Here is a 27,417-nt window from a genome sequence, read left to right as displayed (position 1 = left end):
AGATGAATTCAGTCACAGTCGAGTGAGAACACTTCCACACTTGCGTGGATTGAGTTGGTGGCCATTGTGAAGAGAGGCATGGGATGAGAAATCAAATGCTCTAACCCATTGAGGCCGAATTTAAATTATTTGCTTAATCAATTTTTATTTCTCTCAATTAAGCATTAATCCCTGCACCTCCCACCACAAACAACGCTCAAGTACTAAGATGAGAAATCCTTGCACTGAGATGGATTCAAAGCCAACATGAGCTCCAGTTGAGAAATACTAATGGAGCCATTTATTTGCTTCGAACAGTTTGAGTAGGGTTTCCTTAACTGATTGGACAGCAATATTAGTCTGAGAATTTGGTAAACAGAAATCAACTTGAAAACAAACAGTAGAGGTTTAATGTTTCTTGTTTTTTGTACTTTTCTCAATAATTATGGTAGGTCAAAGCTAACAGACATAGCCCTGAATAAGCAGTAGATATTGATTCAGTTTGCAGTAGCTTTTTGTATAACTGAACAAAATTTACTTGCAAATTGGGGAGGTAAAGATGTAAGCTCAACATTTCTGAATGCGAGTGGATGTGGCATTAGGGAAAAGAAATCACCCTTAAACCACAGAGTATTGAGCTAATATTCATGGGCGTGCAATTTATTTCAACCAGAAATGGACAGCATGTTTGAAGTATGCGCCAGAAACCAGCAATATGAGGCTCATACTGTTTGTGGATGATCAGCCATGATCATAATGAATGGTGGTGCTGGCTCAAAGGGCCGAATGGCCTACTCCTGCACCTATTTTCTATTGTCTATTGAATCTACGATGGCAGTCATTGGTAGACAGCGCAAAAACAAGAGCTTGAGTCTTAGCAGCACATTGTTAATAAGCTGTAATAATGGGGCCGACAGAAACGGATCACCAGTTTCACGTGGTCATAGTTGGTATGCTCAGAGTGCTGTTAGAAAGGAACAGCGAACAAACAGTGATATAGTTTCAAGTCAGGACCGTCTGTTCCTTGAAGAGGAACTTGCAGTTGCTGTTGATCTATTTATCTGTTGCCCTTGTACTTCTAGGTCGTAGAATTCGTGGATTGCAAGGTTCTGTTGAAGAAGCCGAGGTGAGTTGCTGGAGTACATCCTGTAGATGTACACACTGAGCATCAGCAGTGAAGGGACTGAATGTTGAAAGTGGTGGATGAGATATCAATCAAGCTAGTTGTTTTGTCCTGAATTGTGTCAGGCTTCTCAAGTGCTGTTGGAGCTGCACCCATGTGGATTAACATTATGGTGAGCAGTGTAGAATGTGCAGTGATCACATATTGGAGACCGTCAATCTCATTTTATATTTGTAAAATGGACATGACACAAACACATAGCTAGACCGTTGTTCCACAACTACAGCCCACAATTGATAAAGTGAATCAAAGACTGGCTAAAAAGTGATCATTGCTGTCACGGTTCTTCCTACATGTAACATTTTTTAAATTTCCGGAACATACATACAAGTGATTTGGCACAGGTCATAACCAATTTCTGCAATCATTATATGTAAGGGGATTTGCTAATCCAATTTATTGTCATGTTACACAAACGATCTTGGAGAAAGAAAATACATTTCTTCACTGACTGTAGATGGAATGCTAAGGATTAAAATAAGCAAAACAAAATTCAGTGTGTTAAGCACTGACTTTACATCTAAGTCAACAAGGAATTCCTGCTGAGTTGCACTGTTCTCTCTGCCTCTGTGTTCATTGCTAATAATTGGGATATTAAGTAAGGAGTTGACTGGAAATGCAATGTCAGGAAATTCAAATAAGGAGAGTAAAGAAACAACAGAAGAAGCAATAATAGAATCACTACACAAATAAGCCCACCAATGCACCAACTTCTCAGATTGTCACAGAATGCTGCAATCTGGGCTCGGAAGTAACATACAGCAGATGGAAGGTAAGCTTTTTCAACCTAGGTTTAGTGTCCTCTATCACAAACTAAGGACTCTGCCAGTAACTGTCGAGGCTCTGTCACATTGCTATTGACATTGGCAAACGGAGTGAGATGATAAAGTTTGAAAAATGGCAATATATTATTACATGTAGACTGTTTTAATGGAACAGTGAATGGATTACTCTATTCTGAGGCTGCTATTATTAAAAAGAATGTTGCAATAGGTTTACTGACACCCAGAGCAGTAACCCAAGTAAAGAGATATGTGTCGCTGATCATTGGTAGACAGCACAAAAATGCAGTCTCACTGAAGAGTTTTACTTATAGTTACAGTAATAGTGTGATGGAGGGTTGAGTAAGAAACTTAGCCCCATTTCCCAGATCCACAAAGCCAAATATGGAAAAAAACCTGGAAGGTTAGATTTTCATCCCAGGTTTCTGGGTCCCCCAGGAGGTCCGATGGGTGATCTGGAATGAGAGAGGCAGATATGTGTTGCACCTGGGTCTAAGCACTGTGCTGCATTGCTATTTAATTAAAAAACAAATGAAACTAAGAACAAGCAGCATCAGAGGAGCAGGAAAGCATGGTGTTTCAGGTCGGGACCCTCCGCTTGCCATCACCCCCACCCCAGGTCCCAAGGAGACTTTCCACATCAAGCAGATGTTCACCTGCACATCTGCCAATGTGGTATACTGCATCTGCTGTATCCGTTGTGGCTTCCTCTACATTGGGGAAACCAAGCGGAGGCTTGGGGACCGCTTTGCAGAACACCTATGCTCAGTTCACAATAAACAACTGCACCTCCCAGTCGCAAGCCATTTCAACACCCCCTCCCATTCCTTAGATGACATGTACATCCAGGGCCTCCTGCAGTGCCATAATGATGCCACCTGAAGGTTGCAGAAACAGCAATTCGTCTTCCACTTGAGAACCCTGCAGCCCAATGGTATCAATGTGGATTTCACAAACTTCAAAATCTTCCCTCCCCTCACTGCAACCCAAAACCAGCCCAGCTCATCCCCGCCTACCTAACCTGTTCTTCCTCTCACCTATCCCCTCCTCCCACCTCAAGCCAGACCTCTATTTCCTACCTACTAACCTCATTCCACCCCTGTGACCTGTCCGTCCTCCCCAGATTGACCTATCCCTTCCCTATCTCCCCACCTATACTCACCTCTACCGGCTCCAGCCCTGCCTCTTTAACTTGTCTGTCTCCTCTCCACCTATCTTCTTCTCTATCCATCTTCGATCTGCCTGCCCCTCTCTTCATATTTACTGCAGAACCCTCTCCCCCTTCCCCTTTTCTGATGAAGGGCCTCGGCCTGAAACGTCAGCTTTTGTGCTCCTAAGATGCTGCTTGGCCTGCTGTGTTCATCCAGCTCCACACTTTGTTATCGCAATTTAGATTGGGGTTGCTTCCACAGTAGCTTGGGAGTGTTCTTTCTGTGAAAGGCTTAATTCTGGACAAAATTTACTGAGAGTATGTGGTAACAAATCAGGTATCTGAGTGTAACTCACTCAATACTTGACCAAAACTGGAGGATCTCTTTATAACATTGTCAATCAGTCAGTTTTTTTCAAAGTCAGATTTGACAAATGGCTTCCTGCATTTGGAGTTTGGTGATGGGTCCAAGTCATATTTGACTATTAACACACACAAGTTTATTTCAGTTTCATGTGCTGCCAATTGTGTTCCTTCAGTTGCTGGAATTTTCGAAGAGGTAATGAATCACATTTTACAGGGAATTCAGAAGGTACTGTTTGGATGACATACTAATTTTGGATCCACTAGAAGTAGAATCCAACTGGAAGGATGTATTTTACTTTTCATACATTGGCAACTCATCAATTACAGCAGATGGCATTCATGGAAAACTCATGGGGACCCATTTTAGCAAAGGTATGTCACAAAGTTTCAAATGGGGTAACCAACATAGATACTGAATGGAGAAATCGGGCCTTCTTTTTCTTCAGGTACTTCTGCTATAATGCGTGTTTCATCAATGCAAATTGGCTGTAAGATTATTTTAGATTAGATTCCCTGCAATATGGAAACAGGCCCTTCGGCCCAACAAGTCCACACTGCCCCTTGAAACATCCCACCCAGACTCATTCCCTTATAACCCACACACCCCTGAACACTACGGGCAATTTAGCTTGGCCAATCCACCTAGCCTGCACATCTTTGGACTGTGGGAGGAAACCAGAGCACCCGGAGGAAAACCACGTAGACATGGGGAGAATGTGCAAACTCCACACAGACAGTCGCCCGAGGCGGGAATCAAATCCGGGTCCCTGGCGCTGTGAGGCTGCAGTGCTAACCACTGAGCCACCGTGCCGCCAAGGTGATTGATCAATTGGGGAGGCATTGGCCGAGTGGGATTATCACTGGACTGTTAACCCAGAGACCCTGATATCGTTCTGGGGACCCAGGTTTGAATCCCACCAAGGGATTTGTTGGAATTTGCATTCAATAATTATCTGGAATTAAGAGTCTAATGATGACGATGAATCTATTGCTGATGTTCGGAAAAACCCATCTGGTTCACTAATGGCCTTTAGGGAAGGAACTGCCACCCTTACCTGGTCTGGTCCACATGTGACTCCAGACCCACAGCAATGAGGTTGACTCTGAACTACCCTCTGGGCAATAAATGCTGCTTCACCAGCGACACCCTCATCCTGTGAATGAATTAAGAAAAAAAATGTGGATAACGTTTGGATAACATGAACTGTACAGCCTAGTGATTTCCTATAACACAATTTTCTATAGCGCGAGGTCACACAAGAGCACAACTATTGTGTTATAGGAGAAGTACCTGTACATAAAAATTCATTGTCAATTGACAAAGGTAGTGTCAGGGAGCCAGAGTGATAATTCCTGAGAAGTACAGATTGTGGTCTTCACAATCAATAGGCTTGAAAAAGAGACTAGTCAGAAGAAAGACAAAAAAAGCTGCAAGAATTGCAGATGCTAGAAATCTCAACAGAAATTGCTGGAATATCTCAGCAAGTCTGGTAGCATTTGTGGAGAGAAATCAGAGTTAATGGTTCAGGTCTAATGACCCTTCTTCAGACCCTTCTTCTGTGAGAACCTAACTTTTGCGACCCAGGCTAGATAAAGACATGGAAGACACAGGGAAATGGTGTGAGGTATGTCAACCAATGGAAAAGAATCTACCATTAGTGACTATGACCAGCTAGAGAGCAGCAGAAGCTGCCCACAGACAATCAAAAAACACATTTGTTATTGATGAAGAACAAAAATATTACAGCACTTTAGTTCAATATCGCCAATTTACAGGATTTAATGAAATGTCCTTTTGCTTCTTCCTCACCTTTCTGACAACCAAGATTCTTTCTACGGCTTTTCAGTTCCTTACTGCACACACAGGTAGTACAATTGCTGTTCCATCTCTCAAGGGGCAGCAGCTTATAGGCAAATGGTGAGTAGGAATAGTTAGTTATCTCAATTCTTCATTACATCACTGCAAAAAAGGGAAATGCTGTCGTTTTAGAATCCAGAGATTTTCTGCTGCTGCACTGTTCACACACAGGCTTCCACTTTTTCAGAAACCAGTCTGAAAGATGTTGCCAAGCTGATAACCCCAACACAAACAATGGTCCTGATTGAAAAACGAATCAACAGCCAGTCTCCAGCAGAGCTGATCTTAATACACTCCACACTGTCAGTAAGTCTCCAGCACCATCCTCACTGCCTGAACAAGGTCACAGTGTCAATACAACTCATTCCACCCCAACCTCACGTTCACCTGAACTATCTCGAACACCTCCCTCACCTCCCTAGACCTCTCTGTCTCCATCTCAGGCAACCACCTAGAAACCGACATCCATTTCAAGCCCACCGACTCCCTCAGCTACCTGGAATACACCTCCTCTCACCCACCTTCCTGTAAAAATTCCATCCCCTATTCCCAATTCATTCGCCTCTGTGAAGACTTTTCACATCAAACAGACGTTCACCTGCATATCTGTTAATGTGATATACTATACCCGCAGTTCCCATTTTGGCCTCCTCTACATCGGGGAAACCAAGCGGAGGCTTGGGAACCGCTTTGCAGAACACCTACGCTCTGTTCGCAATAAACAACTGCGCCTCCCAATTGCGAACCGTTTCAACTCCCCTTCCATTCCTTAGACGACATGTCCATCCTGGGCTTCCTGCAGTGCCACAACAATGCCTTCCAAAGGTTGCAGGAACAGTAACTCATATACCGCTTGGGAACCCTGCAGCCCAATGGTATCAATGTGGATTTCACAGACTTCAAAATCTCCCCTTCCCCCACTGCGTCCCAAAACCAGCCCAGTTCGTCCCCTCCCCCCACTGCATCCCAAAACCAGCCCAGCTCATCCCTGCCTCCCTAACCTGTTCTTCCTCTCACCTATCCCCTCCTCCCACCTCAAGCCGCACCTCCATTTCCTACCTACTAACCTCATCCCGCCCCCTTGGCCTGTCCACTCTCCCCGGACTGACCTATCCTCTCCCTACCTCCCCACCTACACTCACCTTTACTGGCTCCATCCCCACCCCTTTAACTTGTCTGCCTCCTCGCCACCTATCTCCTCCTCTATCCATCTTTGATCCGCCTCCCCCTCTCTCCCTATTTATTGCACAATCCTCTCCCCCTCCCCTGTTTCTGTTAAAGGGTCTGGGCCCAAAACGTCAGTTTTTATGCTCCTAAGATGCTGCTTGGCCTGCTGTGTTCATCAACCTTGTTATCCCCAACTTACATTAGCTTGTTTTAAAGTTGCAATGTCTTCTTGCACTGTCCCTGGTTTAAAGCAGTACCCTTTGCCCATTTTGGTTCACAGTCCAAAATAAAGAAAAATAAAAAGATGTGATCTTTACAAGAGTCATGAACATATGCTTCCCTCATTCAAATCTGATCAAAATTTGCAGTAGTGGAAATGTTCAATTTCTACATATAGATTATATTCTATCTTCATAGGGCCATGAAGGGAAAAAGTGCTTGGAAGAATTAAATGAGTCTGACGAACCAGATTGTTGGGATATGAATCGAGTACTTCTGGTTACTCCAATGTAAATTATACCCAAAATTAGCTCTGATCCAAGTCTGAGACAGACAACAGCCTGATGGAGTGGAAAATTCAGTTGAGGGCAAGGATAAGATCAGTCTTTGTTAGATTCAGACCTGGATGATCCAAGGTCCAACCCTCATTTTGTGAAAGTTCAGGAAGAAAGAGGTTTTCTGTTTGAATTAGGAAACTAGTAGCTATGAATAAATGAAAGACAATTTGCACAGAATAGATTGTGTGGAACTCAAACGTTGTGAATTTTTTTCATGAGGGGAGAAAGGATGGTGTAATAAAACCATCTGTAGCCATTTGCATTTATATGCATATAAATCAAACCAGGTTTAGCTGATCTCACCTTTGCACCAGACCCCACAATTTTTTTTTGTTGTCCAACAATATCAAAGCATCCATCCCTTACATGGTAGAGAATGTTTAGATTACACGGAGCTTTGTTGGGACAGGGCAAAAGTGGAAAATGCAGAGCTTAAGTATCAATATCCAGCAATCATGGAGAAATTGCAATGAACTGTCAACTTCATACATTTGTAATACAGGGGTAGCAAGCCTTGAATATAAAAAAGATGGCAACGATTCAAAGAGGCGGCAGGCAATCAAAGAAGTTACCTGGCCCCAGTGGCCGAATGGATAAGGCACTGCCCTCCTAAGGCAGGGATTACAAGTTCAAGTCTCATCTGGGGTGCGTTGAATTCTGCCCCCAAACAATGTGTAAGGGTGGCACGGTGGCTCAGTGGTTAGCACTGCTGCCTCACAGCACCAGGGACCCAGGTTCAATTCCAGCCTTAGGCAACTGTCTGTGTGGAGTTTGCACATTCTCCCCGTATCTGCATTGGTTTCATCTGGGTGTTCCGGCTTCCTCCCACAATCCAAAGATGTGCACGCTCGGTGGATCAGCCATGCTAAATTGTCCATTGTGTTCAGGGATGTGTAGATTAGATGTGTTATTGGGGGATGGGTCTGGGTGGGATGCTCTGGGGGTCTGTGTGGGTATATTGGGCCAAATGGCCTGTTTCCACACTGTTAGGATTCTGTGAAATCTAAGCTCAACTAATAGATCAATATTGTTTAGGAGGCCCCCTTCAATTGTTGCACACGTACCAAGAGAGATATAAACCAGACGTTTTGATCTTCTTTACTGTCTTATTCAACGAGAAATACTTAGCAGTGATTGGCAATTAAGTACTTGAGCTAAAATCTCCTACTTGGAACTTTTTTTTAATTAGTGTAGAAGAATATGAGCGAAGGATTTTCTCCTACAACAGATTCCAGATGATTTTGAACTAGGCAAAAGAGTAAAATAAAAAGTGAATACACTATATTGACTGTGCAAAAGGGACAAAGAAAATTAATGAGCAGCATGTAAAAATATTGCAATGTTTTCATTAAAAAAACAAATAAACTTGATGTGTTGATTTTTAAAGAATGTCTTTATGAGGAAGTTAGAATACTTTTCAACAAAATTACAAACCAGGGTAACAAATCTGGTGATGTGATACTCAGAACTGCCTGGATGGTGAAGAGGGATAATCTCACTTTGCTTTGAAGAATGCTACAAAGCGGAATTATGAGACCGCATATTTTTCTGAAAGTCTGTCTAGAAGAAAATTACTCATGGTAGCTACGTTTCTTAAAAAGTCCTCCATAGCTTTTCTGTACTGTCTTCAGAGCAACTACATACATGTTGAATACCAATATAAAACAAAGAACGGTGGATGCTGGAAATCTGAAACAAAAACAAAAAGTGCTGGAGAACTGAATGGGTCAGGCAGCATCTATACAGAGTTAACAATTCAAGTCCTAGTGATCTCTCAAGTTCAAGTTATATACTGTTTGGATTTTTTTAAAATTTGAGAATAGGCTGGTTAAGATACAAAATAAATAATGGTTGATTTAAAACAATTCATTGTCAATTATATCTATTTTCAGTTCAATTAAGGTATCTCCAAATGTTAAAACTTTTATTGTCAAAAGTAGTTTCCAGTTCTTATACGTCTTACTATGTTTGCCAATTTTTATCACACTATGAATTGATTAGCTAGTTAATGATAGTTATCTCTTGTCACCATACTCTTGTTATCATTTGTTGCACTTATAAAATGTGACAAAATCACTTACGGGTAACTTCTACATTGAGTTGGAAGCATTGCAACTTTTAAAAGGGGCTGTCTCCTGTTGGATAACCTAATTATGCTGATCTATTTGCTTCTGTTCCTATTGCTAAATTAAAGCAAAAAGTATGTTGAGAAGCTAATTGAGGATGTATGAAATTTCCCGCAATTTAATGAGTTGATCACGATAAAGGACTACAGAGTTATTCAATATCAACAATGGTATGCCTGTTGGGTCAAACCACACAGCTGCCGAGATTGATGGAGCTGAAGCATTATTAAACTTCTGTTTAACACGCCGCACAATAACGGTTGAGAGTGCAGTTTTCTAATGTTCAACTATGTTTTCCACCAATTCAAATTCAGCACAATTAAATTACACATTGAAACTCAATCAATTTGAATAGCTTTATGGACAATTGCCAAGCTGATAGCCCCAACACAAACAACTGTCCTGTTGAAAAACCAATCAACAGCCAGTCTCCACCAGAGCTGATCTTAATACACTCCACACTGTCCGTAACAGTATCAATGCAACTCATTCCACCCGAACCTCAAATTCACCTGGACCATCTCCTACACATCCCTCACCTTCCTGGACCTCTCTGTCTCCATCTCAGGCAACCACCTAGAAACCAACATCCATTTCAAGCCCACCGACTCCCACAGCTACCTAGAGTACACCTCCTCCTGCCCATCTTCCTGCAAAAATTCCATCCCCTATTCCCAATTCCGTCGCCTCCGCCACATCGGCTCCCAGGACAAGGCAAACCACTCCCGAACATCCCCTGCCCTCTTTTTTCAAGAACCACAACTTCCCCTCCGCAGTGATCGAAAATGCCCTCAACCGCATCTCCTGCATTTCCCGCAACTCATCCCTCACACTCTGGGCCCGCAATAACAAGTAAAAGAGAATCCCCCTCGTCCTCACGTACCACCCCACCAACCTCCAAATTCAATGCATCGTCCTCCAACACTTCCGCCATCTGCAATCTGACCCCACCACCAAAGACATTTTTCCCTCCCCACCTTTATATGCTTTCCAGAGGGACCGCTCTCTCCGTGACTCCCTTGTCCGCTCCACACTCCCCTCCAGCCCCACCACCCCCGGCACTTTTCCCTGCAACCGAAGCAAGTGTCACACCTGCCCCTATACCGCCCCCCCCCTCACCCCCATCCCAGTCCCTAAGAAGACTTTTCACATCAAACAGATGTTCATCTGCACATCTGTCAATGTGATATACTGTATCAGCTGTTCCCGATGTGGCCTCTACATCGGGGAAACCATGCGGAGGCTTGGGGACCACTTTGCAAAACACCAATGCTCAGTTCGCAACAAACAACTGCACCTTCCAGTCGCGAACCATTTCAACTACACCCGTCCGCCGCCCTGCACCCGCTCCCCCCCCCCCCCCCCCTGCCAACTCCTCAGATGACATGTCCATCCTGGGCCTTCTGCAGTGCCACAATGACGCCACCCGAAAGATGCAGAAACAACATCTCGTATTTCGCTTGGGAAACCTGCAGCCCAAGGGTATCAATGTGAACTTCACAAGCTTCAAAATCTCCCCTTCCCCGACTATATCCCAAAACCAGCCCAGCTAGTCCCTGCCTCCCTAACCATTCCTCCCACCTCAAGCCCCAACCCCCATCTCCTACCCACTAATCTCTTCCCACCTTCTTGACCTATCCCCCTCCCTAACTCCCTACCTACATTCACCTTTGCTAGCTGTAACGCCGCCTCTTTGAACTGTCTGTCTCCTGTCACCCTATCTTCTCCTTTATTCATCGTCATTCCACCTCCCCTGCCTCCATATTTATTTCAGAAACCCCTTCCCCTCCCCCATTTCTGAAGAAGGGCCTCAACCTGAAAAGTTAAACTTTCCTGCTCCTCTGTTGCTGCTTGGCCTGCTGTGTTCATCCAGCTTCACACCGTGTTATCTAGGATTCTCTGGCATTACAGTTCCTACTATATCCTTCCAATGATACCCCTTGTTTCCTACTTATTAGCCAATTTTGAATCCAGTTTGCCAACTTGCCTTGGGTCACACGGCCCATTAACTTTTGGACCAGCCTTCCACGACAGACCTTGTCAAAGGCCTTACTGAAGTCTATGTGAACTATGCCAATACACAGGCTATATTAGAAAAAAGTTTAAGAAACACCCCCTTTCCTACTGCTACACAACAATCACTGCACTTGTAAGTATTTTGTTCAAATTAAGGTTTGAAATGTTTCTAAAAGTTGAGCTGAGGTACGATATAAATATGCCTTTCTTTTTGGGTTTGTTAACACAACAACCATACATCTCACTTTCCAGTGTTGACCAATCAATTTTTAAAAAAGGCTAAAAATACAATTAATAACTCTTCAATATGGCCATGATTGCATTCTAACAGTTTTGAACTTATTGACTCAGCTAAGGGTGTTGTTGCAAGTTTAGAAAGCTAGTCACTTACTAAGACTAATCCTGAAGGTTGACAGTATCAGGCTGTTACTTAGCAGTAGTTTCTAGGTCCTAATCTCTTTTTGTCCAGATGGTAATCATTTATTGCTTAGACTATTACATTACTGTCATTCAATTATTAACAGGTGCCCATACATCTCTGGATAATGCTAAGAAAACTCGAGTGAAATTGTCAGCAACGCCAGTGCTTGTGTTAATAATTTTCTCGATGAAACTCAGTCTATAAGAAATAATGTATTTGTTTAGTGCATTATGAAAACCTGAACATCAAGGATCATTCCACAGCACAATCATTGGGACAAAACATGAAAATGAACCATGCCCCCTGATGTCGCGATGTATGCTCAGCGATTGACACCTTGGTTATATGTTTGGATGTAGTATGGGGTGGAGATGCCAATGTTGGACTGGGATAGACAAGGTCAAAAATCACACCACACCAGGTTGTAGTCCAACATGTTTATTTGAAAACACAAGCTTTCAGAGTTATAGTAAATGGTGACTTGTCTGTGCCAACCCATTAATTTTTCAGGAAGTTTTCTATTGTAGAGTAGAGATGGAAGGGACAAGAATCCATGTCTGAAATCAACTAAAGATCAATATTTTACCATCATTCCGGATATTCCGGTGAACACATGGTAGTGAAGTTGCAAGCCCCACTCTGTTTTAATACTATGTAGGGACAGATGGTAAATATAAAACCGATGTAGTGATGGGAAATCGCTTCCAAGTGCTGAACAGACTTGTTAATGAATTGGGAGACAGTAAGTATGAAAACATTAGATCTTTGATAGTTTCATACTGAGATCATCTAAAATTAATTTCATGTGAATGTTAATTGCAAACTGCTGTTCATTTGGTGCTATTAATCACAACTCCATTGATATACACAGGATAATATAAAGCTTACATCCCAAGATAAGCTCGAGAAGAAAACCTTATGTCTCCTCAGATCTCAGACATACAAAAAATACCCTTTGTTTCTAAAATCGTTCCAGGTGTTTTGTCCCCACTGACTCATCCAGAAGTCTATTCCATTTGTAAAATGTTTATTTTATACACTCACCACCCTTTTGGAAAGAAAATTAGTACCAGTTTCCAGAACATAGTGGTCAGTAAGATTTAAACAATCGTTAGAGAGACACAAACAAAAATTGGGCTTTGGTATGCTTGCTATAGTTCATGGCTCTTAGCATTGTTCAAAGGCCCCCAAGCCCCTCTGAGTCCCCTTTGCAATCACCTCCATAGCAATTCAGTCAGTATCCACTTAATACAGCCCTTAGATTCCATGCAATGGTAAAAAAAATTACATTCCTGGAATGTTGATCTCACCATCTAATAAAAGCCTCCATCAAACACACTACGATTGCTATTGGAAAAAAACTACATTCTGTCATGAGAAATAAACCTTGTAATCCTAAAAACTTGTGTCAGCAAACCATAAACCACACGGATATAATCTGTTATTACAGCTTCTTAGAACTGTCAATTCATTTGCAGATTAATTCAACTCCAATCATGCTGAATCATTTTAGCATTTGAAACTCAGCCAAGCATTCTGTTACTGTCAATATCATATACAAGTAAAGCTTGTTTGGAGTTGGAAAATTTGTTCCTAAAAAGTGACATGAAATGTTGAAACTGTACCTTCACAGAATGGACTCCATAGTCAGGTGAGTTCTTTTGTGGTTTCTGTAGTGACATAAACATGTTTGAACCTATCTCTGTAAACTTCTTTAAAATGTAAATGGCCTTCACAGGTACTTACTGACACTTCGGGTTGCTTGACAAAACCACTGATGACAATAATTCAATTATTGCTGGTGAAGGGAGTGGATGCTCATGGATGTGATATCAGTCAAGCAGGATGCTTTATTTTGGATTGTGTCATGGCTCTTGATTGTTGTCGGACCTGCACCAAGCCAGGCAAGTGGGGAGTATTCCACTACACTCCTGGCTTAGGTCTTGTACATGGTGGACAGGATTGGAAATCAAGAGGAGAGTTACTCGCCATTGTATTCCTAGCCTCTGACCCGCTGCTGTAACCATTTATATGGCAAGTGCAGGCTGGTGATAGTGGGGGATTCAGACCTCGGGGTTAGCTGGTACTGATTAATTCTCCTAACTGCCTCGTTCTCATAATACGTATGAGGCCTGCCATGTGACCGTGCCAAGATGTATTAAAAACACTGCTGTTCTATTTCACAAAATAAACACAGGGCTTAAGAACACTGGTAAGCATTGTTATTATCAGTTCCAAATCAGGGACAATGAAATGTAACATCAGGAAGCAAAATTTCTTGGCAATAATTCCTTTATTCTCGTTAGAACTGGTTCAGTTTTCCCTGGAGTCAACTCTTGTATTTTCATGAAATCATAGCAGGTGCTCATATTATTCAGATTCTAGTTGCCTCACAACTGTCCAGGAGTTTGTACCAGGAAACAAGAGAGCCTTAGGGATAGCAGAAAATGCAATACATTACATGTTACTTAAAAAGACAAAAACACTGAAAATACACTTGCCTTCATACCAGTTTAAGTTAACTCATTCTCTTGCACACAGTAAAGCCAAATACATCTTGAATATTTTAGGACATTTATCATATTCAAAATCAGAAATGCGAGACATCTGATAATTGGAAGATACCTAGTGCTCTTACAGCACAGCATGATCAACTTGAAGACTGAATGGGGAAAGATGCAAGTTATTTCCAGACTGACACAATTACCCTACCACTAATACAGTGTAACAGCTGTGTGTTCAGGTATTTAAACCTTCGTTTTCAAATTCTAAATGTTTTCCCTTGTTTTACTCTGTGACAGCAAACCAAACGCAATAACATGGAATCAGAAGAATTCAGTTCTTGATGAAGACTTGAAACATAATGTGCTTTCTCCCCAGGAGCTGCTGCCAGGCCTGCTGAGTTTCTCCAGCATGTTCTATTCTTGTTATGGAATCAGAGTAGACAGCTGAGAAATTACAAAATGAGTTGGGAAAAACAATAAAGCAGCCAGAACAATGATAGCTGAAATATAATAATGATGGTAATCCTGCACACAGACAAATAAAGAACTGTACACAAGAAGTAAAGTTGATGTTGCATATTGTGTGTACAGTGTTGAACTAATGAAGGACCAGGTTAAAAGAGATCTAGGAGTCCAAGGTTACTGTCTGAGGGCTTTTGATAAGTTCCCACGTAAGTGATGAGCATGGAAGATTAAAGTACTTGGGATTGGGAGTAGTATTGGTAGATAGGAAACAAAGTGTAGAAATAAATGGGTTATTTTGGCAGCAAATGATCAGTGGGGTAAGGATCAGTGTTTGTGCCCCAAATAGTCAGAATAATATATTAATGGTTTGGATGAGGGAAAAAAATGCATTATCTTCAAGTTTGCAGATGACACATAGCTTGGTGGGAGGATAAACTGAGAGGAGGATGCAGAGATGCTTTAGTGTGATTTAGGCAAGTTCAGTGAGTGGGCAAATGGTTAGCAGAAATTTCATGTGGATAAGTGCGAGCTTATCCACTTTAGTAACAAAACCAGAAAGACAATTTATTATTTGAATCATGACAGATTGGGAAAGGGGGATGTGCTACAAGGCCTGGCTATCCAATTGCCGATCATAAGCATGCAGTTGTAGCAGGCAGTGAAGAAGGCAAATAGCATGTGGCCCTTATATCTTGCTGCAATTGTACAGGTGAGGCCTTTGTGAGACCACATCCAGGGAGCTGTGTGTATATTTTGTCTCCTTCTCTGAGATGTCCTGACTTTGGAGGGAATGCAAAGAAGGTTTACCAGTTTGATTCCTGGGAATGGCAGAACTGACATATAAGGACAGTAGATCCAGTGGAATTATATTCACTAGAGTTTAGAAGAATGAAAGGAGATCTCATGGAAACCTATAAAATTCTGAAGGGACTGGACTGGGTAAATGTTCTCAATAATGACGGAGTCCAGATCCAGAGGTCACAGTTCAAGAGTAAGGGGTAGACCACTTAGGACTGAGATGAGGACAAATTTCTTCACCTGGATAGTGCTGAGCTTGTGGAATTCTCTGCCACTGAAACTGATTGAGGATGTTTTCGAAAAGGAATTAGATTTAGTTCTTAGGGCTAAAGTGATCAAAGGGTATGGGGAGAAAGTGGGAACATGGTACTGACTATGATCAGCCATGATCTTATCAAAAGACAGACCAGGCTTAAAGTGCAAACCAGCCTACTGCTGTTCCTATTTTCTATGTTTCCGTATAAGACAAAGCAGCAACAAACTCAACAGAATGTTTAGTTACGCAGTCCCAACAGGAGAATACAACACAGAGGAACTTGCAATCAAACTGGCTGGGCTTCTGGTGGGACCACATACTCCCTAGAGGCAACTAATATTCCAATTCTTGAGGTGCTCTCAACACATCACTCCCTTTCTCAAGGAGTTCAATAAAAACATATTGTGACAACTTACCTTGGGGATGAAGGCACAACAATCATCGAAGGGTCAGTGGTCCCTTTCCTGGTGGTCATTATAGAGTTTGTTCATGTAAAAACCGGAAATGACACTACTCCCCATGACAAACCCGACAGTATAAATATCAAGTGGAGTAGATTAACATCGCTTCATCGGAGGCCTCACTGATGATGTCACCCAGCACGGTGACAAAACGCCTGAACGAGAACAAGCCAGCTCGGCGAGCAAGTCAACAACTACATTCACAACCCAAGTTACAAATCTTTGCCAAAACTTTAAATTCAAGTTATGCCACACCTCTAGTGTAGGTGGGATCTCAGGCGATGTACTCCAGATTGTTGTCAGCACCTTTACAGAGGTATATGAGAGCATGGGTCTCACTCTGAAAATCGTAAGATGACATTCCTCCACCAACTAGCCCCAGCATTGTGGAACAAACCCCAATCATCAAGGTCCATGGGGAGGTCTTAGAGCACACTGAGAACTTTCAATACCTCGGGAGTGTCTCATTGACCAAACAGCTGTTGAAGAGGAGATCCGGGACCACCTTCAGTGTGTTAGCACAGCCTTCAGCTGCCTGAGGAAAAGGGTGTTCAAGAACAACATCATTCTATTTGACACCAAGCTCATGGTTTATAAACTGTGGTTATTCCCACCCACCTTCATGCCTCTAAGACACGGACTGTCTACAGCAGATGCCTCAAGGCAGTGGAGCAGTACCAATGCTGCCTGCACACGATCATACAAATTTGCTGGGAAGAAAGACACACCAACATCAGCTTCTTTGGACAGGCCAATATTCCCAGTTCAAGGCACTGGCCACCCTTGATCAGCTATGATGGGCTGGCCATGTCGGCCACAAGACTGACACAAGACTCCCCAAAAAGGTGCTCTACGCGCAACTTTGAAATGGCAGATGAGCCCCAGGTGAACAGAGAAAGTGCTTCAGTGATACCCTCAAGGTCTCAATGGCAAAGTGCAGCATTCCCACAGACACCTGGGAATCACTGGCCCAAGACTGTCCAAAGTGGAAGAAGAACATCCAGGAAGGTGTTAAGCACCTTGCGGGCTGGCTATCAGGAAAAAGCAGAAACTTAGCAAAAACAGCACAATGTGCATGCTGCCACACCAACACCCCAGCCACACCGTCCCACAACCAACTTCTGACCCAAGTGTAATAGACCCTATGGAAGCTGCATCAGTCTGTACAGCCACCTACAGACATGCCCTGAGAGCGGAAGAAACGTTATCCTCGTCTGCGAGGGACCGCAATGATGAATGATGATGCAGGTGGGACAGAAATCCTGGCCTAGTTAGGGACACTACCAATGTACCACAAGACCACCGGTGGCCCACTATACGCTCTGTCTTCTTAACCATTTCCCTGGAATATACAAATAACCTGTTGCCAGTAGAAGAAATAAAAGCCTAAGACATTATTTTAAAGAAAACAGTTGGCCTCAATGGCTTTAATTGCTTTCTTATTTCCAGCATTGGATCCCTTATTGCCCATAGCAGCTTCTACTCACACCGCATCTCCCTCTTCTCTCCAAACTTCTTTTGGCATTCGCAGTGCCAAAAGGAGTGAAGTTAATGGTTACAATATGAAGCAGAAGCAGACAGGAAAACAACTAGTTCTCAGACTCCACAAAATTCAATCTTTGGTGAGTCTCTGAAATTTGAAAAAATTCTGTGAATGATTAAAGATGGAAAAGTATGCAATTTTTATTTCTATAAACTATTGGTCAGGTTGCTGACTTTGTCAGATTTCTTCAAAAGTGCAGCTCAAAATCTGGTAATGAGTCAAATGAGCATCCACTCCCTCCACCACCCATGCTCAACAGCAGTATATGTACTACTTACAAGGTGCACTGCAGAAATTCACGCAAGATCCTTAGACAGCAGACAGACCATCACCAACAATCTGTCCTGGTCCACCCATGTCGACATGACAGTCAAGAAATCACAGCAACATTTCTGCTTCCACAGGAGGCCAAGAAAATTTGGTATGTCTACAAGGGTTCTTACCGATTTTTACAGATGCACCGTAGAAAGCATTCTACCTGGATACAAGACAGTATGGCATGGCAACAGCTCTTCCCAAGGCCATAGGAAATTACAGACAGTCGGGAATGCAGCCCAGTCCATCATGCAAATCAGCCTTCCATCCATTAATTCCGTCTACTTTCCATTGCCTTGGGAAATCAACCAATATAATCGAACATCCCTGCCATCCTGGTTATAAACTCTTCCACCCTTTTTTGGTAGAAGATATAAAACTTTGAATACATGTACAAACCGATTCAAGGGCATTTCTTCCCCACTGTTATCAGACTTTTGGACAGATCTCTCAGCTGTTAATTCTGATCTCTCTCTCTCTCTCTCTTTGTGCCTTTTCTGCAGCTGCAACACTGTTTTCTGCACTCTATTTTGCTAGCCTGATGCACTTTATATGATACAATCTACCTGTGCAGCATGCAAAATAACACTTTTCACTGTATCTTGCCACATGTGACAACAATACAATCAATCAATCAATCAATCCAAACCCATGACCACTTCCACTGAAAAGAACAAGGTCAGTAGATACATGGAAATATAACCACCAGCAAGATGGTATCACTCAACATCCTGACTTGGAGATATAATACCAATCCTTCAATGCTGCTTGGTCAAAATCCAGGAATTCCCTCCCTAAGTGCATTGTGGGCATGGACTGCAGTGGATCAGAAGGCATCTCAGCAGCACCTTCTCAAGGGAACTAGGGACGAGCAATAAATGCTGGTCCGGCCAGCAACGCCCACATCCCACAGGCGGAATAAAAGGTTGACATTTAAAGTGCTTAAATTTATTTTTAAAAAGTGAAAAACACAATATAATCAGAATCAGCATTTAACTTTTAGGGTGAAGTTTTATGTTCATCTGTGTGGGCAATGGAGGGCCAAAACATTTTTGCTGTAACACCAAGTGCAGGACACATTTCATAAAGAGTAAGATCAATTTTGAGCCATCTTAATAATGAGTCTTTTGCATGATAGTACCCATATTGTTTGACATCATTTATACTTACTAGTTTATGCCAATTAAGAACAGAACTGAAACTAACCAAAGTCATTTCCAATAGGGCAGTTACAGGTAACAGCAAGCAGAGATAACTAATGTCACCCTCATTTTGAGATAAGAAGGTGTGGAACTAGATGAGCACAACAGGCCAAGCAGATCTTAGGAGCAGGAAAGCTGACATTTCGGGCCTGGACCCTTCATCAGAAATGGGGGAGGGGAAGAGGGTGCTGAAATAAATAGGGAGAAATGGGGAAGGGGATCAAAGATGGATAGAGGAGAAGATAGGTGGAGAAGATACAGACAAGTTAAAGAGGCGGGGATGGAACCAGTAAAGGGCAGTGTAGGTGGGGAGGTAGGGAGGGGATAGGTCAGTCCATGGAGGATGGACAGGTCAAGGGGACGGGGTGAGGTTAGTAGGTAGGAAATGGGGTGTGGCTTGAGGTGGGAGGAGGGGATAGGTGAGAGGAAGAACAGGTTAGGGAGGCAGGGATGAACTGGGCTGGTTTTGGGATGCGGTAGGGGGAGGGGAGATTTTGCAGCTTGTGAAACCCACATTGATACCATTGGACTGCAGGGTTCCCAAGCGGAAAGAGTTGCTGTTCCTGCAACCTCCGGGTGGCCTCGTTGTGGACTGCAGGAGGCCCAGGATGGACATGTCGTCCGAGGAATGGGAGGGGTTGTTAAAATGGTTCACGACTAGAAGGTGCAGTTGTTTGTTGCGAACCGAGTGTAGGTGTTCTGCAAAGCAGTCCCCCTGCCTCCACTTGGTATCACTGATGTAAAGGAAGCCACACTGGGTACAGTAGGTGCGGTATACCACATTAGCAGATGTGCAGGTGAACATCTGCTTAATATGGAAAGTCATCTTGGGTCCTGGGATGAGGGTGAGGGAGGTGTGGGGGCAGGTGTAGCACTTCCTGCGGTTACAGGGAGAAGTGCCGGGTGGTATGTTGGTGGGGTGGTATGTGAGGACGGGGGGGGGGGGGAGTGATTCTTTTTTGGTTGTTATTGCGGGGACGGGGTGTGAGGCATGCTTTGGGGTAAATGCAGGAAACATGGTCGAGGGTGTTCTCAACCGCTACCCGGGGGGGGGTAAGTTGTGGTCCTTGAAAAACGAGGGCATCTGAGATGTACGGGAGTGGAATGCCTGATTCTGGGAGCAGATGCGGCGGAGGTAAAGGAATTGGGAATGGGGATGGAATTTTTGCAGAAAGGTGGGTGGGAGGAGGTGTATTCTAGGTAGCTGAAGGAGTCAGTAGGCTTGAAATGGATGTCGGTTTCTAGGTGGTTGCCTGAGATGGAGACAGAGAGGTCTAGGAAGGCGAGGGAGGTGTTTGCGATAGTCCAAGTGAACCTCCTCTCACCTATCCCCTCCTCCCACCTCAAGTTGCACCCCAATTTCCTACCTACTAACCTCATCCCGCCCCCTTGACCTGTCTGTCCTCCCTGGACTGACCTATCCCCTCCCTACCTCCCCACGTACACTCACCTTTACTGGCCCCATCCCCACCTCTTTAACTTGTCTGTCCCCTCTCCACCTATCTTCTCCTCTATCCATCTTCGATCCACCTCCCCCTCTCTCCCTATTTAATTCAGAACCCTCTTCCCCTCACCCTTTTCTGATGAAGGGTCAGGCCCAAAAAATCAGCTTTCCTGCTCCTAAGATGCTGCTTGGCCTGCTGTGTTCATCTCCACACCTTGTTATCTCGGATTCCCCAGCATCTGCAGTTCCTATTATCTCTGTCACCCCCATTTGGGTTGAATTTGGATCATGAGGTCCAAAGGGCAGATGTGTGCTGATGATTGCATGAAATTCAGTGCCATCTGCAACTCGTCTGATACTGAAACAGTCCATGGCTACATGCAGCTGGACCCGAACAATATTCAGACTTGGACTGATAAAGGGCAAGTGACATTCACATCTTAGAAGTGCCTGACAACAATCATCTCCAACATAAGATAACCTAATCACAGGCCTTTATTTCGAAGGAAATGGAATATACAACTAAACCGTACAAGGCAGCAGTCAAACGACAGCTGTAACGACAGCTTTGAGCTCTTTATCTAAAACATCCTGGCTTTGGAGGCAGTTAAGAGAAGATTCACAAGGTTGATCCCAGTTACTGGGGACTGTCTTTGGATTGGATTAGATTAGATTAGATTCCCTACAGTGTGGAAACAGGCCCTTCGGCCCAACAAGTCCACACCGCCCCTTGGAGCATCCCACCCAAACCCATCCCCCATAACCCACACACCTCTGAACACTACGGGCAATTTAGCATGGCCAATCCACCTAGCCTGCACATCTTTGGACTGTGGGAGGAAACCAGGGCACCCGGAGGAAACCCATGCAGACACAGGGAGAATGTGTAAACTCCACACAGACAGTTACCTGAGGCTGGAATCGAACCCGTGCCCCTGACCATGTGAGGCTGCAGTGCTAACCACTGAGCCACTGTGCCGCCCCTTATGAGCGGAGGTTGAGTAGATTAGGACTTCTCATTGGAAGTTAGAAAAATGAGAAACAACAAGAATTCTGTACTTTGCACTAAAATGCTTCCTGCAAGACTTTACAGGGCAGATGTGGATACTTTGTTTTCCCACTATGGGGCAGTCTAGGACCAGAGGGTATAATCGCTGAGTAAAAGGTTGCTCATTTCAGATTGAAATGAAAAGGAATGTCTTCTCTCAGATGATTGTGAAGCTTTGGGATTCTTTCCTGCAGAGGGTTGTCGAGGCTGAGTCATTACTTATATTCAAGGCTGCAATAAATTCTGAGTCAGTAAGAGAACCAAGGGTTATGAGGAAAAGGTAGGACTGTGGAGTTGACAACTATCAGATCAGCCATGATCTCATATGAATGGTGGAACAGACTCAATAGGCTGCTACTACATCTTATGGTTGTACCATGGTTTTTTGACAGTCAATTATAGCTATCACAGAATTCCAACCACCAACATGCTGGAATTAGCACAGACCAGCTGTATGAATTCAAAGTCTACAAATCAGGTCTCAGTAAGTCATCAGCAGACATCTCAAATCTTGTCCACCATCTACAAGACAGAAGTTAAGAATACAACAGAATACTCTATGCTTGACTTGTTCAGTACAGCTCCAACAACATTGAAGAAACTCAATACCAACCAAAACAATAAGAGGCACACTGGCACTCCAATAATGCCTTCCACCAGTGGTACCCAGTAGCAGCAGTGTGTATTATACACAAGATGCAGTGCAGCAACTTACCAACCCTACTTCAAAAGCACTTTCTAAATCTATGATCTCAACCACCAAGAAGGAAAGCGTCAGTTGTATGGGAACACCACCTTCTAGATGTACCTTTTCAAATCACATGCTATTCAACTTCAAAATTTATCATCATTTTTGCATTGTCACCAGAGTTAAAAGCTGGAAATACTTTCCTAACAGCTCTGTGGAGGTACCTGCACAAGACGTGCCTCAGTGTTTTATGAATATAGCTCACACAACCTCCTAAAAGGCAATCTACAATAAGTAACAATGTTGACCTTGCCAGTGACATAAAAAGGTTTTAATTAGCAGCTAACCTGTAGTGTACATTTGAGGTTATGCTGCGATTTAAACCATCGAGAACTGTCCACTTGGATTGGTATTTTAATTAGAATCAATACTATATTTGCAATGTTATCTTTAATGTAACAGGCACCACAAATTCAATTTTATTGTCCATCAGCCAATTTCCACTTTACACAGTACGCAAGGCATTTACGTGACAGTTATAACATGTTTCAGCCTTCACAAAAAACTCGATTTTAGAGCTACACCAACATCATTTTTAAGAGACCGAGGAAAACAGAATCACGCTTTATTTCAGGAACAGTGTAAGTATTTTTTTATTTGTGTACGTGTAATAAAAGTCACTTTCATTGCTACAGTATTGGAAAGGCTAATAATATAAATTGGATGTACACCTTTTATGTGAAAACTACTGTCAATTTTGAAGACTCAATACCGATACTGTAGTGTGAAATACAGATAAATAATTGTATATGTAGGATGGAAACATGTTGTTGCCTTGACACCATCTTAGTTTAATGTTCAATCTCTGCCCTTTTAGATTAAATAGAAAAGTACAGGATACAGGAAGACTGCAACTGTGACACATTTTGGATCGTCCCTGCTGTCCCAGGGAGCTCATCTTTTGGGTTTTGAAAATTGGTTTGGAGAAAATGTGACAGGCCTCGGAAAAGCCCTTTCCAGTCTTTAATCTCTAAAAAGGAAAAAGCATATGACATAGCTTCAGATAATTTTAACAACATCTGAACATCATTTCCTAAATTAAGTGGGTACCAGTAATACATTAGAACATAGAACATAGAACAGTACAGCACAGAACAGGCCCTTCAGCCCACAATGTTGTGCCGACCATTGATCCTCATGTATGCACCCTCAAATTTCTGTGACCATATACATGTCCAGCAGTCTCTTAAATGACCCTAATGACCTTGCTTCCACAACTGCTGCTGGCAACGCATTCCATGCTCTCACAACTCTCTGCGTAAAGAACCTGCCTCTGACATCCCCTCTATACTTTCCACCAACCAGCTAAAAACTATGACCCCTCGTGCTAGCCATTTCTGCCCTGGGAAATAGTCTCTGGCTATCAACTCTATCTATGCCTCTCATTATCTTGTATACCTCAATTAGGTCCCCTCTCCTCCTCTTTTTCTCCAATGAAAAGAGACCGAGCTCAGTCAACCTCTCTTCATAAGATAAGCCCTCCAGTCCAGGCAGCATCCTGGTAAACCTCCTCTGAACCCTCTCCAAAGCATCCACATCTTTCCTATAATAGGGCACCCAGAACTGGACGCAGTATTCCAAGTGCGGTCTAACCAAAGTTTTATAGAGCTGCAACAAGATCTCACGACTCTTAAACTCAATCCCCCTGTTAATGAAAGCCAAAACACCATATGCTTTCTTAACAACCCTGTCCACTTGGGTGGCTATTTTAAGGGATCTATGTATCTGCACACCAAGATCCCTCTGTTCCTCCACGCTGCCAAGAATCCTATCCTTAATCCTGTACTCAGCTTTCAAATTCGACCTTCCAAAATGCATCACCTCACATTTATCCAGGTTGAACTCCATCTGCCACCTCTCAGCCCATCTCTGCATCCTGTCAATGTCCCGCTGCAGCCTACAACAGCCCTCTACACTGTCAACGACACCTCCGACCTTTGTGTCGTCTGCAAACTTGCTGACCCATCCTTCAATCCCCTCGTCCAGATAAACTTAATACAAGGCGAAAAAATCTTGGCAACATCTAAAATGGATCACACTCAAATCCTATGACAAATGCCAAGGACAGTAAAATATTGTACAAGTTAAACAATTTTTAAAATTCCAAGAACTGAGAAAGGAAGTGTGATCAAACAAAGCCTCAAAATAATGGGAAAGAGAAAAAAAAAGCTTTAACTTGATAAATTTAATATTTTTTCAAAATGCCTGCTACCAATAAGTCGTAATGCTTCTAAAGTTTATAATCATAGTTCTATCTGACAGATATTCAAGGTGAATATCAGAGATAGTTTGGCAGCACGTGGTTTATAAATAACATAGATGGATAAAGAGATTGCAAGTAAGTGTAGCCATCATAAATATTCTTATTCAATGTGTTCTCCAATTCATTTAAATTATGTCCTTGCAGATGAATGGCATCACTTCATAGTATATCAGACATAGGTACTAAACTGTCCCACAGTCATAGAAATAAGCATGGAAAGAGGTGGAGCAGATTGTGGTCTAAGGCCCTGTGCAATGGGGAAAGAGACTGATGTGGAGGCACTGGTGTTGGTCTGGGTTGGACAAGGTCAAAAATCACATGACACCAGGTCATAGCCCACAAATTTAGTTGAAAACAAACTTTTGGAGCTATGTTCAGTCATTCTTCTTCCCCAAATGTGGGATTTAGGAATGGGAATCATAGTTTATTTAGTATTTTGATACTGGAAGGTGATGGTGATGGTGAGAAAGTGGCTGATAGTGATGCTTAAGGGCACAGTATGTATGTTGGAGCTACATTCCTAATCAGACTTGTAAAACAATTGGACCTACATTTCCATACGTTTCAATAGGTTTCACGAGATTACAACATATTCATTTAAGTATTTGCAGATCTTGTCTCTTTTTGCTTGAGTATCCTCGGCACAGACAAGCACAGCAAGAATTGATCAGTGTAAATTTATAGAGTTCCCAGTAACTGACAAGTAGGCCAGGTTAGGCATGAAGCTATGACATATCCAGTGCAGTCTGCGATTACTACTCTCCAACGTTGCATTTGTGGAAGAATAGATTTTATAGAGTCTACTGAGACAGTAATATGGTTCATGATGGTTTTGAATTGGCTTTCTCATATCCAGACATATTTCATTCTTATTCCATTGCTGTCAAGTCATTTAGCAGGCTACGGAAGGGTCTAAACTGGAAATGTCAGTTTTCCTGCTCCTCTGATGCTGCTTGGCATGCTATGTTCATCCAGCTCTACACCTTGTAATCTCAGTCTCATTGCAAAGCCCTTTTTAAGATTATGACGCCACTCAGCAAACATGATACACAAAGAAACTGGTCGTAGAGGCTTCTAATTTGGTAAGCGGAATGTTTTAAGAGTAAGATTAACTTAAAAAGAACGAAGGCAGACAAACGATTGATGTGGAAGAAAGTTTTAGTGATAGCAACCACATCACAGCGATTTAAGTTTGCTATGGAAAAGGAAATAAATGGCCTCCAAAAAATTGCTTTGTATTGAGCCAAGGCAGATTTTACTAAAATAAAGCAGGATCTGGCCAAAGTAAAATGGGAACAGCTACTGGTGGGAAAATCTAAAGCAGAATAGCAGGGCATGGGTGTGGGTGTTCAAAAAGGAAATGAGGAGAGTACAGGCCCGATATGTTCCTTTTAGGGTGACATGTGGGAGCAACAAGCCAAGAGAACCTTGGTTGTTTAGGAATATTCTGGGCTGGATAACAGAGTTGGCTACCAGGGAGATACCAGAGGACTGAAGCACAGCTAAGTGGTTTGACTTTTTTAGGGTGTTAAGGATAAACCAGAGATTTGCAGATCAGTGGTAGGGAGCCATCTTACTTCAGTGGTAGGGAAGATATTGGAAAATATTCTGAAGGAGAGAATTAATCGCCACTTAGAGGGACAAGGTTTTATTGTGGATAGTCAGTATGGCTTTGTCAGATGGAGGTCATACCTAATAAAATTGATTAAAGAGATACAAAGGAGGTGATCAGGTATGTCAACGATGGTAATTTCACGAGATTCCAGCAATGGTCTAAGATTTTAGACTAAATTTGTAGCTTGGGTTGTGGATGATGTGGTGGGTTTGCTCGCTGAGCTGGTTCGTTGTTCTGCAGACGTTCCATTACCCTGCTGGGTAACATCATCAGTGCAGCCTCTGATGAAGCTCTGTTGTGTTTTCCCGCCTGTTATTTAAACTGTGGTGTCCGTTGAGCTGGATTACCTCACTTCTGGTTTTTCTTTGCAATGGAATGTAAAGGGTCTAGCTCTATTTGTTCATTAATGGCTTTCTTCCTGGAGAACCAGGTTTCTAGGAATTCCTGTGTTTGTCTCTGCTTTGCCTGTCCCAGGATCCTGGTGTAGTCCCAATCGAACTGGTGGTTTCGCTTATCCATACGGATGGAGATGAGCGAGTATTGGTTGTATCTTTTTGTTGCCAGTTGATGTTCATGCACTCTTGTGGCTAATTTCCTCCCTGTCTGACCCATGTAATGTTTGTCGCAGTCCTTGCAGGGAATCTTGTATATGACATTGGTCCTGTCCATAGTGGGTAGTGGGTCTTTGGTTCAGGTTAGCAGTTGGCATAGGGTTGATGTGAGTTTGTGTGCTATCTGATGCCCAGTGATCATAGGAGTCTTGTGGTTAGTTCAGATGTGTTCCTGATGTAAGGCAGCATGATGAGTGTCAGGGTGCGTACTATCTTCCTCGTGTTATTCATGTAATAGGCATCTTCTGACCCAGTTTTTCGGGTATCCGTTGTCTTTGAATACATGGAGGAGGTACTTTTCCTTCTTTTTGGCATAGTTCTGTGTTGCTGTAGTGTGTTGTTGCCCATCTAAATGGTGTCCTCACGCAACTTTGCGTGTGTGTGTGTGTGTGTGTGTGTTAGGGTGGTTGCTATTGAAATTCAGTACTTGGTCAGTGTGTGTAGCTTTCCTGTGTACCTTTGTTAGGTATTCCCCATTGCTCCTGTGTTCCACCATGACATCCAGGAATGGGAGCTGTTTGCTCTTTCCTTCTTCCCTG

At 42.9% G+C, this 27,417-nt stretch overlaps 1 protein-coding gene across 5 annotated transcripts in view; it reads right to left on the bottom strand.

Annotated features, from left to right (window-relative positions):
* The window catches only part of bckdhb (branched chain keto acid dehydrogenase E1 subunit beta), a 276,265-nt gene that overhangs the window by 26,814 nt on the left and 222,034 nt on the right, over nucleotides 1-27,417 (bottom strand). For 2 of the 5 annotated variants that reach the window (XM_059645275.1, XM_059645273.1), the window contains one exon: nucleotides 4,516-4,614. The exons of 1 other annotated variant lie outside the window; for it this stretch is intronic. In XM_059645275.1, coding sequence (XP_059501258.1) covers nucleotides 4,516-4,614 — 99 coding nt within the window. Of the gene's footprint in view, nucleotides 1-2,340; nucleotides 2,400-4,515; nucleotides 4,615-22,953; nucleotides 23,360-27,417 lie in introns of those variants that run through there. 2 more of the 5 variants (XM_059645274.1, XM_048531715.2) reach the window with 2 other exon arrangements.

This window comes from Stegostoma tigrinum, chromosome 4, assembly GCF_030684315.1.
Source record: "Stegostoma tigrinum isolate sSteTig4 chromosome 4, sSteTig4.hap1, whole genome shotgun sequence".
In the NCBI taxonomy this organism is placed as follows: domain Eukaryota; kingdom Metazoa; phylum Chordata; class Chondrichthyes; order Orectolobiformes; family Stegostomatidae; genus Stegostoma; species Stegostoma tigrinum.
This window is presented reverse-complemented; position numbering and strand designations above follow the sequence as displayed.